At 59.1% G+C, this 14,567-nt stretch overlaps 1 protein-coding gene across 1 annotated transcript in view; it reads right to left on the minus strand.

Moving 5' to 3' along the window:
- The window catches only part of LRP1 (LDL receptor related protein 1), a 72,651-nt gene that overhangs the window by 40,258 nt on the left and 17,826 nt on the right, over nucleotides 1-14,567 (minus strand). Inside the window, exons 7-15 of the mRNA XM_075551436.1 lie at nucleotides 7,406-7,568; nucleotides 7,067-7,289; nucleotides 5,858-6,047; nucleotides 5,287-5,430; nucleotides 3,671-3,907; nucleotides 2,368-2,548; nucleotides 1,501-1,723; nucleotides 1,104-1,305; nucleotides 776-901 (exon numbers count right to left, since the gene is read on the minus strand). Of these exons, the coding sequence (XP_075407551.1) occupies nucleotides 776-901; nucleotides 1,104-1,305; nucleotides 1,501-1,723; nucleotides 2,368-2,548; nucleotides 3,671-3,907; nucleotides 5,287-5,430; nucleotides 5,858-6,047; nucleotides 7,067-7,289; nucleotides 7,406-7,568 (1,689 nt within the window). The remainder of the gene's footprint in view (nucleotides 1-775; nucleotides 902-1,103; nucleotides 1,306-1,500; nucleotides 1,724-2,367; nucleotides 2,549-3,670; nucleotides 3,908-5,286; nucleotides 5,431-5,857; nucleotides 6,048-7,066; nucleotides 7,290-7,405; nucleotides 7,569-14,567) is intronic.

Here is a 14,567-nt window from a genome sequence, read left to right on the forward strand (position 1 = left end):
ACATCCTCCGGCACCCTCCCCCGCCACTATTAATACACTCGGGCACCACACGCACAGCGAGCTAAGCTAGTACCAGGGCAGGGTCTGCAAAGAGACAAACGGCTGGTTGTTTGTGCAGGAACACTGTGTCTAGGCGCGGTGGGGTTTGCAGTGATTTGTACGTTCTACTTTTCTGCACTGTTTTTAAATGTTTGTGGGTTTTTTTTGGTTTTTTTAAATGAGACTGTGGGAGATGCTGAGGTTACACAGGGCATCTAAGGAAAGAGCTGGTGTGGGAATGACCACCCACACCAGAACCCACGGCCTTTGAGTAGCTTCTGACTCACAGGACGACCTGGGGCAAGGTGGAACCGCCCCTGTGGGGGGCCTAGGCCATTGCTGTGAGCCGGAGCAGAAAGCCCGTCTTTCTCCCTTGGAGGGAGGGGCTGGTGGTTTTGAACTGCTGCCCTGGTGCACTGCAGCCCAGTGCGTAACGACCACTCAGCCCTCGCAACAGGGTGTTCACTAGTGGGCTGGGGGGCGGGGCTCTTCTCCCACTTCCGATATTGCTGCAGCACCGCAACACGAAGAGAGGTGGGGACTGTCTCCACCCTGGATGGCCGCCCTGTCCTGTCCTTGCTCACTCCCTCTACCCTCCATGCTTTCATAGGTCCTCCAGGCCCAGCCTTCTCTCATGCCCGTCCATCGCAGGGCCTGCTTCACCCGTCAGCCTCTGGCTGGGACCCTGGGGTGTCTCCTGCCCACCCATGGCCTCCTCCCCCTGAGCCCCTCCTACCTAGGCAAGTGACGCCATCTGTGTCCAGCACTTGATCCTCCGCGCAGGCACACTGGCGGCTCCCGGGGGTGGCCAGGCACAGGCTGCTGCAGCCGCCGTTGTTCACCCGGCATTTGTTGGTTCCCCCTGAGGGAGGGGCCGCAGAGAGGTGAGGGGAAGGGAAGGAGATATGAACGGAGGACAGAAAGGGAGAGAGACGGGGGAAGACGGGCATGCTGATGAAGGGTCGTCATAGATGCGGGGCCACTCGAGTCCCGTTGGGTTGCAGGGGAGGCCAGGCCCCACCCTGCCTGCAGCCCCAGTCCCAGGGGTGGGAGTGGGGGTGTACCTTGCTGCTGCTGAGCATCATACATGCGGATCTCAAAGATGGGGGGCCGCTCGCTGCGGAGGAGAGTCACGGAGGGGGCGGTGCCCCCTGCGCCCCGATCCAGACGGTAGACGCTGCCACTGCGGTACTCGGTCCAGAAGAGGTAGTTGCCATGGTGACACAGGCCAAAGGCGTGGTTCAGTTCAGGACCCTCATACACAATCTGGGGATGGAGGGAATGCTCCTGAGGATCTGGGGGCCTCCGGGGGTACCTGGGCGAGGCCCGGGCCCTGTGTCTGTCGAGGGCCTGTTCAGCCAGCTGGAGCCCCAAGAGCAATGGCTCCACACACAGTGAGACACTCCCTCGTGCCGGGAATGAGCCGCTCAAGTCCCCCAACCCCAACCCCCGCCAACCCACCTTCCTATCCGTGCCGTTGAGCAGGATGGTCTCAATGCGGTCGTAGAAGGCGTCCACCCAGTAGAGGCGCCCAGCGGGGATGTCCAGGCTCAGCCCATTGGGCCACAGCACCGTCTTGGAGGTAACAAAGACATCCCGGTGGGAGCCGTCCATCCAGGCCCTCTCCAACCGCCCCCGCCTGCTGTCCTTGGGGTCCTCTTCCCAGTCTGTCCAGTACATCCACCTGTGGGGTGCAGAGGGGCAGCAGTGTGACCTCAGTCATGCGCCAACCATGTGACCTCAGCCCATCGCAGCGCCTCGTTGCAGGGTCCTCCCACGCTGCTATCCCCAGACCTCACAATGCCTCCACCCAACAACAGACGCTCATCGAGGGCTTACTGAGACCATGTCGCCCATGGGGCTGAACCCACCCACAGGGAAGGCGGACAAAGAACAGCCAACAGGGTCATGCCTGCAAGTGACAAAGGCCATGAAAGACAGGGTGATGGCCCAGAACAGGCTGGGCAGCAGGGGGATGTCCGTTACAGAGGGCAGTCAGGGAGGGCTTCCCTGCAGAGGGGGCATTTGAGGGGAGGCCTGAATTCCAAGCAGGAGCCAGACCTACAAATATATGGAAGCGAAGTTCAGGGCAGAGGAGCTCCAAGTACCAAGCTCTGAGGCGGGAAGCCCTGGGAGCGCCTGTCTGAGGAACAAAGGGTGGCCCAGGGCACTGGAATCTCGAGAGATGAGACGCTGCAGGCCATGTGGGTCCTGGGAGGACCCTGCGTTCTGATCTAAAGGCAGGGCGCGCTGGACCATTCTCCATGGTCCAGAGGCACGGACATTGCCTGCCCTGGTCGTTCTCTGAGGCAGCCCTGGAGGACTCACCCATTGAGGGGGTCCACCACGATGGCCCTGGGGTGCGTCATCTTGCCCTCGATCAGGGTCTTGCGGGTCTGAGCGGCCTTCTCCAGCCTGGCCACGCTGATGGTCTTCTTGGGCCCATCGTCTGTCCAGTAGAGGTTGTCTCCCATCCAATCCACGGCCACACCTTCCACATTGTGGATGCCTGTGGGTTGTGGGGGGTGGGGGCAGTGATGGAGGGGAGCGAGGAGCTTCCTGTGGGTGCGGACAGGGACGGTGGCTGGAGGCATGGACGAGGAAGGCCATTCGCATTGCGGCAGCCACGTGAGGCGCCGTCTTTCGAAACCGCGCCCGGCCTCCCAAGTGTGCTGGTGCGGGGTGGGCCTGGTACACGCTGAGGCGGGCAGCCTGAGATTGGGCATGTGGCTCTGGGCACAAGTGTGATGCCACTTCCGGAGCCTAGAACTCCTGAGTTAGCAGAATGGATAAATTAGGAAGTGTGCCTTTTCACTGAGCACAGGCTTTGTTGCCACGTCCTTGAAATAGCAGTTCCTCTGCCCTAGGGAACCCTGAGCTGCTCCATGAGGAGTTACTTCGAATTTCCTCAAAGTCTTTGGATCGCTGACGGGCACGATTCGCAAGGCTGCCATGGGGGGTGGGGGTGTGCAGACAGGATGGCAAAGAGGGCCACTGACAGTGGCCAGTCCTGGGAGGCCTCACAACCAGGCTGTGACCCTGAGGCCTGTGACAGGATAGGGGCAGCATCCCCAGGCTCAGGAGCCAAGATTGGGCCCGCTGGCTGCCCCTGAGCCCCAGCAGGGGTACAGCAGGGGTTCTATGCACAAGCCACAGTTCCCATGGGGCGTGAACACGTAGCTCCTGATGGGTCTACCTATAGAGATCCCATGTGTGTATGTGTGTGCAAGCTTGCACACCCATATGCTCCCGCTCCCTCCCTTGGCCGGCCCACTCCCATTCCAGGCCTTGGCGTCTCTGGGCCGTGGGCTGTGTAACGTTCCAGGGCTCGGAGCCAGTGGCTGAGAGACCCTGTGTATCCCCAAGGCCTGGCAGGCACAGCCCACCCGGCCCGCCCGCCCCATCCATCCTCCTGCCTCTTTCAGCGTAGCCAAGAAGGGGGTCACACAGGGGTCAGTCTGTCCATCCCCTCATCTCCATGCCAACCGGCCGGGCAGCCAGGCTGCAGGGGACTCTCCGTGCTGGGAGGACATCGAGAAAGTGGTGCCCAGCTCCCAGATGGCTCTGTGGCCAGGGTGGCCTCGGGGTCCCGCCCCCGCCCCCTGCCCCCACCCCAGGGGGCCATCATTACCGTCCTTCAGGATGGTCTCCCGCTCCGTGCCGTCGATCTTCTGCCGGCCAATGAGGTAGCTGGTGGTGTCGGCAAAGTAGATGAAGCCTGACTCGGCGTGGAAGTCCAGGGCCCGGGGGTTCATGAGGTTCTCAATGGGGATCATGTGCTCATCGGGGACCTTGGCCCCCATGTCCATGCCTCGTATGATGCCAGGGCGGCCCTTGCCATACACCAGGAACAGTTCGTGTTCTGGCTCTGGGCGGGCACAAGCAGGAGCACAGTCAGACTCGGACACAGCCCAGTGCCCACCCCCTGGGCTGTGGCCGGACCACACACAGGCAGGCAAAGGGCCACTGCTGTGCCGACCACACGCTCTGGGGTGGGCCTGCAAGACAGGGTGGGGAATGGTGGGTGGGTGGGTTCTATTAGAGCCCACAGCTCAGGGGCCAAGGGCAGAGGCCCAGAGGGAGCACCTGGGCCAGACATGGAATCTGCTCAGAGTGCTGCCCTCTGGGATCAGAGCCTTTTGCTGAATCCCCGAAAGAGCCTCAAGCCACTTGCTTAAGCTCCACTCAGCAGCCACTGAGAAATTTAAAATGAATATGAGTCAGAAACATGCTACATCTTGGCTCCTGTCCGCCTCCTGTGAGAATAAAGCCTAAACCCCTCCTTCCTCATCTCTCACTGCCACCTCTTCAGTCCTGCTGGCCTCTGTGTGCTGCTCATGCGGCCCCAGGGCCTTTGCACAGCCGGGTCTTTCTGCCGGAGGCTCCTCCCCCAGGCAGCCACGTGGCTCCCTTCCTTGCTTCACTGGGAGCTCGGGTCGAATGCCCTCCGCCTCCTGAGGGAAGGCTTCCCTGCCCACCCTCTCTGAAACGAAATCCTCATGTCCTCAGGCCTCTGTTCTGTTTTCTACCTGAAGTTTGTGTGGTTATCTGCATCTCCGCTCCCACCCTTATCAGAATATAGGCTCCAGGAGGGCAGGGGCAACATCAGTCTTGTGCACTCCTGAGTGTCCCCTGGCAGATCTGCCAGGCACATTAAAAAACCCCAAGCCCACCGAGCTGATTCCAAAGTAAGACTGTGTTCCGTGGGGTTCTCTATGGCTGGTTGTGGGGGCAGATCACCAGGCTTTCCTTCTGGGTGCGTGCACACTACGAACCTTTTGGGAACTCCAGACACTTAAAGCCAAACTCGTTACCGTCGAGTCGATTCCTACCTGCAGCGGTCCTACAGGACAGAGTAGAACTGCCCCTGTGGGTTCCCGAGACTGTTTACAGGAATAGAGAGCCGCATGTTTCTGCCGTGGAGCGGCTGGTGGTTTCAAACTGCTGACCTTGTGGTTCGCAGCCCACCTGGGAACCACTACACCAGACCCTTACTGCATGCTTTAAGGAGCACTTGTTGAGTGAATGAATGCAGGGTCTTCTGTGACGCCTGAGTGGGATAGTGAGAACAGCTTTGTTTCCAGGTGTGGGTTCAAATCCTGCCTGGTCCTCACTAGTGGTTTGAAAGTGGGCACGTGCTTTCATCTCTCCACATCTTGGGCTGAAGAGGCTGGGCAGTGGAGAGATGGGTGAGGCTCCCTCCCGTGTATCCCAGCAGGCATGCGGACCCCTCCCTTTTCAACTCACTCTTGCACGACTTTCCATCACTGCCCAGGCTGAAGCCGGAGCGGCAGCGGCAGGTCCGCGCTTTGTGGCTGTTGGCTAGTAGGCAGATGTCGGAGCAGCCGCCCGGCTTCCCGTACTGGTCATTTTCACAGGCGTGACTCCTCACTGGGGGCAGACGGGGGTTGGGTCAGCCTAGAGAAGGCTTCCTTCAAGGCGGCCACGCCCCTTTTGGCAGTGGTCTTTGGCCCGTTTATTCCACGTGGATACCATAGGACTGGAATTCACCTGCCTCCACAGCTCTGCCTCTAGACTTTCTTGGGCAGGGGCTTCAGTGGCGGGGGTGGGGTCGGGTGGGGATGGGGAGCAGGGGGGAGAGGCACCTGTGCCCCAGCCAGGAGCCTGGCACGGGAACTGAAAGAGGTGCAGAGCAGAAAGAGAGGGGTCCAAGGTAGGGGGCTCTGGAGGGCAAGGGGTGGGCTAGGGGGGCGTGAGGGAGTGGAGGGTCCAGGGTAGACAGCCAAGCTGAGGCTCCAAGGTCTTGGGGTGGTTTGGGGTGACGTGTCCTTTGGAGGGGCTGTGGAGGCCGGCTCACCTCGGGGCTGCCGTCGCTGGTGATAGATGTGGAGGGCACCCCCCTTGTCCACACGGGTGACCACCTGGTACTCGGTGCTATTGAAGCGGTTCACCCGGATCACGCTGGTCTTCTGCTGGGCGTTGGCGTTGTCCGAGTTGGTGGCATAGAGATAGTTCTCGAACACGGTCAGGCCGTACAGATGCTCAATCTGAGTCGGGCAGGTGGCCGTGGCCCAGTGAGAGGAGGAGAAAACGCAGGGGAGGCTCCTTAGCTTCTTACCCAGGCGCCATGTCCCCACGCTCACTCACTTCAGACCCTTAAACCCCAGGCTCTCCTGTTTCCCCTTCTGCTCGGGCTGCCCTGCCCCTGGAGGTCTTTGCTTGCCCAAGTCCCTCACAGAGCCTCCTTCAGCTCTTTGAGGGGCTTCTGGAAGCTTCTGAACAGAGAGGGTCGCTCTTTCCTCGCCTCGCCTCCAAGGGCCATCACATACTGTGTGTGACATGGAGACCAGGAGGCTTAACCTCCCCCCTCGGTGCTCACCCCTCCTGGATGAGGAACCGCGGCCTCACCAAACCGGTGTGCAGGAGACGCAGCCCTGATTGTAGACTGAGGCAGAACCAGGTCCTGCACTCTGCCCCTAGGAAATCTTCTTAGCCCGCATTAGTCCCCAGCGTGAGGGAAAGATGTACAGACTCTAAGATTCCCAGGCTTCTTGGGTAAGTCTTGGTGACTTAGCGCTATGGTTTGCCCAAGACCAAGGGGTTTGCTGGATGATGGGATGGTCAGCACCAAACCCAGACAGTATGGGACGCATAGCCAGTCACCCTCATTATCCTCAAGTGGCCCCTCAGAGCGGGCGCTGAGCCGGCAGGTTTCTGGGATAGGTTTAAGTACTGGTTGGCAACTGTGTTGCCTCAGGCAAATCACCGAAGCCCTTTGAACCTGGCTTTTTTTCATCTGCCAGGAGGAGACTAAGTCACACGCCTGCTCCTCTGCTAGGTACGGTCTGAGGATCAAACGAAAGAAGTAAAAAGGCTTCTTCTCTCTAACGTGAATGTGATGACACCTCCCGGAGAGCATGGGCCCACCCACTCTCACACAGTCCTGGGGCAACCCTGCCCACGGTGCCTTCCCCTACCAAGATCCTCAGGAGAAGGGTCCCCTGAAAGGTGTCTCCCGCCACCGGGGGCCGGTCTCCCCACAAGCAGCTGACAACAGCTCTCTCACCAGGATGCCCTGGATGATGGTCTGCCGGCCCTTGCCTTCGTAGTCCACCACCTCGATGTAGTCCAGGTAGGCATCAGCCCAGTACACCAGGCGGCTGACCAGGTCCAGCGTGATGCCATGGGGGAACACGATCTTGCTGTCGACCAGCTTGGTGCGGTTCTGCCCATCCATGTCACAGCGTTCCACCTTTGGGATCTGCCCGTAGTCGGTGAAAAACACCTTCCTGCAGACAGGGGGCTCGCTCAGTGGGGCCTGGCCATGGGATCCCCTTAGTTCCGCTCCAGCCCCTGCCTTCCCCCTCTCCGGGGTCAGACCTTCCCTCTTGCCTGCCACACTCACCCCATGGCGGGGTCCAAGGCAATGCCTTTGGGGTTGTAGAGCTCCAGGTCGAGCAAGGTGACACACGTGTCCCCGTTTCGGTTGCAGACAAAGATCCTGTCGTCGATGTCATCCACAAAGTAGAAGTTGCCTGTCAGCCAGTCGATGGCCATCTGCTCCACGTCTGGAGAGTGTGCACGGGAAGAGCTCTGGGACAGGCCCTCACCAGACAAGCCCACGCCCACCCACTAATGAGAAGCCCAGAGGGAAAACCCACTTCCTCTGGAGGGGGGGAGCTCAGCGGCACCAGTCAGGCTATGGTTAGCCCACCCCCCACCCCCCAAGCTCCCGTGGGAGTTACCATGGTGCCACGTTTTGCCTTCTACATATCTGAGTCTCTCCAAAGAGACGTCTCTGAGGTTACTTGCACGGCCTCCTACTTTCCATGCTGAGCTAGGGCCACGGTGCAGAGGGAGCCACGCGAGCCACGCACTGATGGAGCCACACACCCATCTTTAACCCGGGACCACCTGGGAGTACCAAAAGGGAGTGGGGACTGGTCCACGAGCAATTTTGGTTTATTTGTTGCCAATCTGCCCTTTCTCTCGATAAGAGCCCTGGGGGAGCAGTGGTTATAGGCTCATCTGCTAACTGAAAGGGCAGTCGTTCAAAAATCACCAAAGGAGAAAGAGGAGGCTCTCTGATCCCACAGGAAGTTCCTGTCTCGGAAACCCACAGGGCGGTTCTCCCCTGTCCTGTAGGGCTGCCCTGAGTCGGTACGGACGCGACGCGACGGCAGGGAGTGCGGTTTTGGTTACTTCAGGCAAGACACACGGCTGAAATGTTATGCATGTTTTGCATTTTGGCTGGACTTTTCATCAACTTTATGTGGTAATTCAAGTTACCTCATATGAACCAGGAGCCCTGACTGGAAACTGCGCCTGCTGATGCGTTTTGAAACTGAAAAAGCAGGGTAGTCATCAATGAATTCAGTTTGAGAAAAGAGTCTTTCAAAATATGGGGCTAATGAAGACTCAGAAGAGAAGGTCCGCGGTGGCCAATGACCAGGGACAAGTGTCACGGGGCCAGACGTCCTCGGCTCACTCCCATCCCCCCATTTCTCCAGTGTCTTCTCCCATTGCTCAATTTCCTCCCATCCTCAGGAGGGTGTGAAGAGAGAGGGCAAGGTAACACACAGGGGGAGGGCCAGCCAGGGACCATGGAGGTAAACTGAGGCACAGCTCAGTGGGGGTGAGGTGGAGGAGGATGGAGGCCAGAGGGCCACACTCTGTCTAGGCCAAGGGGAAGGGCCAGGGCAGCAGGAAGTGGAGGTGGCAGAGGGGCCACAAAGAGGTTCCCCTCCTGGTCTCCTCCAACACTGCCAATCAAGAACCTATTGGCTTCTTTCCACCCATGGTTCCCCTGGCTGCCACCTTAGGGACTGGGATGTTCCTCTGGGCCCTTGGCCTTGCACTCGACTGCCTTTCCCAACAATAGAGAAGTCTTGGGTTGACCTGCCTTGCTAAAAGCAATCTCCTAATTCCCACACGCAGTCCGGGGTGGGGGGAGGGGAGGGGGTTCCGCTCTCACAAGCAAAGCATAGGGATAACAACTTGTTCCTCTCGGCCCTCCCCTGTCCCTCCCCGTGACCCCACACCCAGGGACTCAGGGGCTGTTTCCTAATTCAGGGAGGTTGGGCAGGGCGGGGAGCGGGAGGCAAAGGGAACAGAAGCATGGTTCCCAAGGAACTTGGCTGGGCCCCGACACTGACTCACAGTCACAGGACTTGGGGCTGTGAGGAGGGAGGGAGAGTCCAGTTGAGGCCCCTCATCAAATCCATTTCCTTCTCAGGTCCCCTCGGTCAACCTTCAGCCCCAAGGTGACTGGAGAACGAGGTCACAGGGATGAGGTGGTACCCCCATTAATGCAGAGGCAGCCCCAATCCCAGCCATGCTCTCCCAGCCCCTCCCAGGCTCCCAGCACTGTCCCATGCTGACAAAGCCAGAGAGGAGGGCAGAGTGGCCATGCAGGAGGAGGGCCCTGGTCATTGGAGGTGGGAAGTGATCAAATTCTCTGACCCTCTACACACACACACACACACACACACACACACACACACACACACACACACACAAACTATGATGACGACTGACTGATGACTGGCACAGAAAAAACAGATGCAAATGAATGCCTCTGGGCCACCTCCCAAGGAAACCAGAGCCTCCGAGGGGGCGGACGGACAAACGGCTGTGGCCCTGCCTCGGTGGGCACAGTGGAGGTCGGGGACTGCAGCAGGTCCACTAGCCCCATCATCTGAAGCTGTTTTCCCAGCACCAGCTGGCACAGCTACGTCCTCCTCTCCAACTTTCTGAGTCACTGCCCAGCTCAGGACTGGCAACACCCTGATGGCTAGCTAGTTCCCCGGCCACCCTCCCCTTGGCAAGAGGGAAGGAGGCAGAGGGCTGTAGAGAGCAGCCTCCTCCCCGCCCCCATCCCCCCAGTGCAGCTCCACAGACGGCCCCCAGCCCTAGGAGGTGGCCAGCCTGAGGGCCTCCCTCCTGGCCTGGTGGCTCTCAATTCTGGGAAGGAGGCAGCGGAGCGTCCTGAGCTCCAGTATTTACTTTGGGCTGGGAGCTGGGGGAGCCCAAGTGACCTCCCCCTCTTCCCTCCCAAAGGCCAGGCAGGGGCCCGCTCAGCAGGCCGGTGAAGAGTTGGCAAGAATCAGAGTCCCTGGGCCGGCCCGACTCCCCTTTGGTATTTTTGCAGCTGGAGACTATTAGTTGCAAGCAAAATCCTTTGTTATCCAACCCCCTCCACCGCATGATTTCCCTCTTTCCTAAAGTTCAGATTCCTTGGCCTGCCCCCCCCACATGCCTGCACACGCATACACACACAAGCACACACACGTATGCATGCACACATGCACACACCTGTACTCACACACACATGTACCCACATGCACGTGCACTCACAATGCATGCACATTCATGCGCACACACATGTGCTCACATGCACACACTCACGTACACACATGTGCACTCACACGCATGCATATACACTCAAGTGCACACATGCACATGCTTGGCCACCACTCCAGGGCCAGCCTAGAGAGCTGGGCTCAAGTGGAAGGGAGCACTCCCACCAAGCTCCACACAGGCTGTCTGGCCTATCCTCTGTGTCCCATGGCATGGGGACCAGAAAGGGGCCATCAGGCAGGTGGAGTCCCAGGCTATGATCCAGATGGCATGGCTCCATAGGCCCAGCCCAGAGGGACCTGATCTCCTTGGGGTTCAGCTGACCCAGCATGGAGTACCCTCTGGAGGGGCGGAGTCCCTCAGGCCCGAGGAAGGAGAAGCCCAGTTGCAAAGGGCGTTGGGCAGGGTGGGGTGGGGGGTGGGGTGAGGCAATATCTTCTGAGGACTGGGGACTGAGGCTTCGGCAGAGAGGAGATTAGGAAGCCAGGGGCTGGGGGTTAGGGAGTAAGAGTGGGGACCACAGCCTGTCTGTGATGACTCAAAGGACTTTCAGTTCCAGGACCCAGAATAGACCTGGGGTGTGTGTGTGTGTGGGTAACTGCAGAGCCTCCCCACTCCACCGCTCAGCACTCCCCACCACTCCAATCCTTCTCAACTTCTCCATCACTCAGGGCTCAACTGGCATTTCCCTAAATGCTGGCCCGGCCCACCTCCAAGAAGACCCTGGCTTCATCTCTGGACCCCAGCCCCTCTGGGGAAGACAGGGCCCAGAACACCCCCAAGACTATAGGTCTGGAGACGGGGGTGGGGGGGGGAAGCGAATCCCCTGAAGACGCTCTCGGCTCCCTCCCACCCCTCCCTTTGTTCTGCTCAACCCTGCCAGGCTTCAGACACAGAGAGCCTGGTTTAAAGCTGGTTCTGCCACGCTCTGGCTCTGGCCTCAGCACCTGCATCTATCTGCACAGTGGCTGGTCCATCCACAGCGCTGAGCAGAGCTGCCACCTAACAGGTCCTCCGCAGACAAGGGCACCGCTCTTCCTCACCCTAGTCCCACACTTCCTCTCCAAGCCCTTGGCCAGAGCCCTCCTGACAGCTACCCTCCAGGTGGGCATGTGGGGGTGATCAACTGTCCTTCAAGACACAGCTCAGGCCCCCAGGAGGCAGGCTTCCCTGCCAGGCTTGTGTGGCCCGTTCTGGTTCACCTGATTGCAGAGATGGCGAGGGCTGGGTTATCGCTTTCATCTGACCCCAGCACCTGACAAATATGTATTGATTCACTCAACAAATATTTGTTGAATTCTGAGCCTTTCCGTTGTGGTCCGAGAGCCGGGACAGTATTTTCCTTTTCCTTCGCCTGCTGGTATGCTCCTACTCTGGCAGGGACGTCCCCACTGTGACCCATGCTGCTGTCAGAGCCCTCCAGGGACAGCTGTGCAGGGCAGGGCTGACAGAGCAGAGGGACTTGGGATGGAGGAGACTTCCCAAAGGCTGGGCAGTAACTTCTTTAAGTAACTGCCCTTCTGGGTCCTACAGGTCCTGCCTTCAGATCCAGCATGTCCTGGAGCTCAGCCACACTGTCAACCCCCCCTCCCTCTGCCCCCCATTCCCCATGTCCTCTGTCTGTCTGGCCCAGGACCCCAGGGCTCCGGGCCCCCAAGGATGAGATGTCTGAGGTCTGTAGTGTCAGGGTCTCTCTGCTATTGAGAAATCCACTCCAGGCTCTAAAACGCATTTTTCTTGCTTAAGTTACTTCCTTTGGCTTGGAAATAGGGAGGGGGTGTTGGGAGCAGGCTGGATGGAAAGGCAACTTCAAGGAGACAGCGGGGGAGGCGAGGCCAGGGCTGGATGGGCGCCAGGAGACACAGGGCTGGCCCTGGCCTGGGTGAGCAGCAGGGACGGACGGGGCTGTTCAACAATTGGGAAACTCAGACCGGGAATGGGAAGCAAGAGAGCCAGAATACAGGGGCCCAAGGCAAACAGTGGGGGTGGCCAGTGCCTGCCCCCCTCCCCCAGGTCCTGAGCCCCTGTGGGTGGAAAGGCCAAGAAAGGGGGTAGCTGGCGCTCACATGGAGGGCTCTAAAATAGAGGTGGGCAGCCTGGAGGACCTGGGGGGCCCGGTCAAGAGAGCTCCCCTTCCAGCTGGGGGAGCCAGTGCCTAGACACAGAGGAGCTGCTGCATGTCCCCCTCTTCTGCTGCTGCACCCCCCCACCCCATGAATGGATTGCTTCCCACTTCCTGTTGTGATTTTACAACAAAAACAAAGAGGGTGGGAGGGAGAGAGGGAGGGAGGGAAGGAAGGAGGGAAAGTGAAGCTGGCCAGCTGGACTAGGGGATCTATTTTGCAACCCTGTCGCCTGTAGCCTGGGGGTGCCTTTTCTGAGCCTCCCTGTTCTCCCTGGCACTACCCTTCCCGGCACGGTGTGCTGCAGGGAGGGGCACCCTACAGCCATCCCCTGGCACATCTGCTGAGTGGCTTCGACAAGCCTATCTCTTGCAAGGCCGAGGCAGGCAGCACCTCCAGCGCTTCCTGCCCACACACCTGGCCGGACTGGGTGGCAGTTCCTTTCCACTCTGGCCTGCGGGAGTACCAAGGCGGAAGAGAGGTCTGGGCAGAGACCCTTAGCCCAGGGAGTGCGGGGTTGAGGGAAGGTGGGGTCAGCAGGCGTGACCAGCCGGGAGGCCCAGGGGCAGCCCTGCAGGGGGCGAGGGGGGCCTGGTTCCTTGATGGGTGTCCAGGTCCTGGCTCTGCTGTGTTGATGAACAGCCGGCGGGCATGGTTCCTTCACATCAGCTCACTTTTCTAATTTTGCAGCATCCCAAGCTGCTAACCACAAGGTCAGCAGTTCAAAACTACCAGCCACAGGACAAAGATGGGGTTTTCTATTCCTGTAAAGAGTAGCAGTCTCGGAAACACACTCTCTCTCTTTGTGAGAGGAACCTTGTCGTTAGAGACGCCAACTTCTAGAAACTTGAGAAACTCAGCAGGGCAGTTCTACCCTCTCCTATAGGGTTGCTATGAGGCAGAAATGACTCAACGGCAGTGAGTTCATTTATGTTTTAAGCCATCTGTGAAATCACAGGTCTGATATGCTAGTTACGGAAGTTTCCTAGTGAACAGCCAACAAGTCATGACCATGCTAATAAAAATGAGTCCCTGGCGTGTAGTGGTGAAGGGCTTGACCCACCAGCCACTTCGAAGGAGAAACACAACACGGGGCCCTCGGCTCCCATCCCGGTCACAACCTGAGAAACCCCACAGGGCAGCTCTCTTCAGATCTCCAGGGCAGCCAGGGGGTCTAACGGGCTGCAAGGCAACGAGGGTGTGTGGTGGCCCAGACGGTGACGTTCCCAATCACCAGCGGGAAGGTTGGTGGTTCAAACCCATCCAAGCCCATCAATCTGCTCCTAAAAGATCACAGCCTTAAAATAAAAACTCTAGGGAGCACTTCCACGCTGTACACATGCCACGGCAGCCCACAACCAGCAACAACACTACCACCAGAAATCTTTGTCTGTGTACAAGCTAAAGTCCCGAGGGCCCCACTTTGCAAAACCCAGTACAGTACTGAAAACCCACGAGTGCATGTCTCTCAGTGCTCTTGGGGCTCTTGGCCACTTCCTCTGCAGTCGTGGGCTGGGAAGCCTCCCTGACCTTGACCTTGGCCCTTGCTGGGGCAGCAGCAGAGGGGAGGCTGGTCCCTGGGATGTCCTCCCAGGAGGGCAGAGGAGACACAAGGACTGAGTCTCCAAGACCTGGCGCAAACCTAGCTGTGCCATCCCCCACCCAGGGAAATGTCAGGTCTGTGGGTCTCCCTGTGTCCTTGTGGATGGAAGGGAAGGAGAACTGAGCCTTCAAGCCCGAGCCTGGTTCTAAGGAGCATGGCCTGGACACCTTGACCTCCAGAGGGCCTCTGAGGGCACAGGACTGAGAGCAGTTCTAGCACACATACGTGCCTGGGACTCAAGTGAAACAGGCTCACTTCCTGGCCTCCTTCCTTCTTTCTAGTCTATTTCTGCTTCCAGTTTTCTGTGGGGCAGGCTCCCCTTTTCCCACACTGGCAGGGTAGCCACTGCTCAGCCGTCAGAGCCTGGAGGAGGTGGGATGAGTGCAGAGAGGGATGCCCCCAGGGGCAGAGGGAAAGCAGGAGAGGGCTGCAAGCCTTGCTTCCTCCTCCCCTTCCCCCTTGGGGAGGTAATTACAGGGCAG

Source organism: Tenrec ecaudatus, chromosome 6 (assembly GCF_050624435.1).
Source record: "Tenrec ecaudatus isolate mTenEca1 chromosome 6, mTenEca1.hap1, whole genome shotgun sequence".
Classification (NCBI taxonomy): Eukaryota; Metazoa; Chordata; class Mammalia; order Afrosoricida; family Tenrecidae; genus Tenrec; species Tenrec ecaudatus.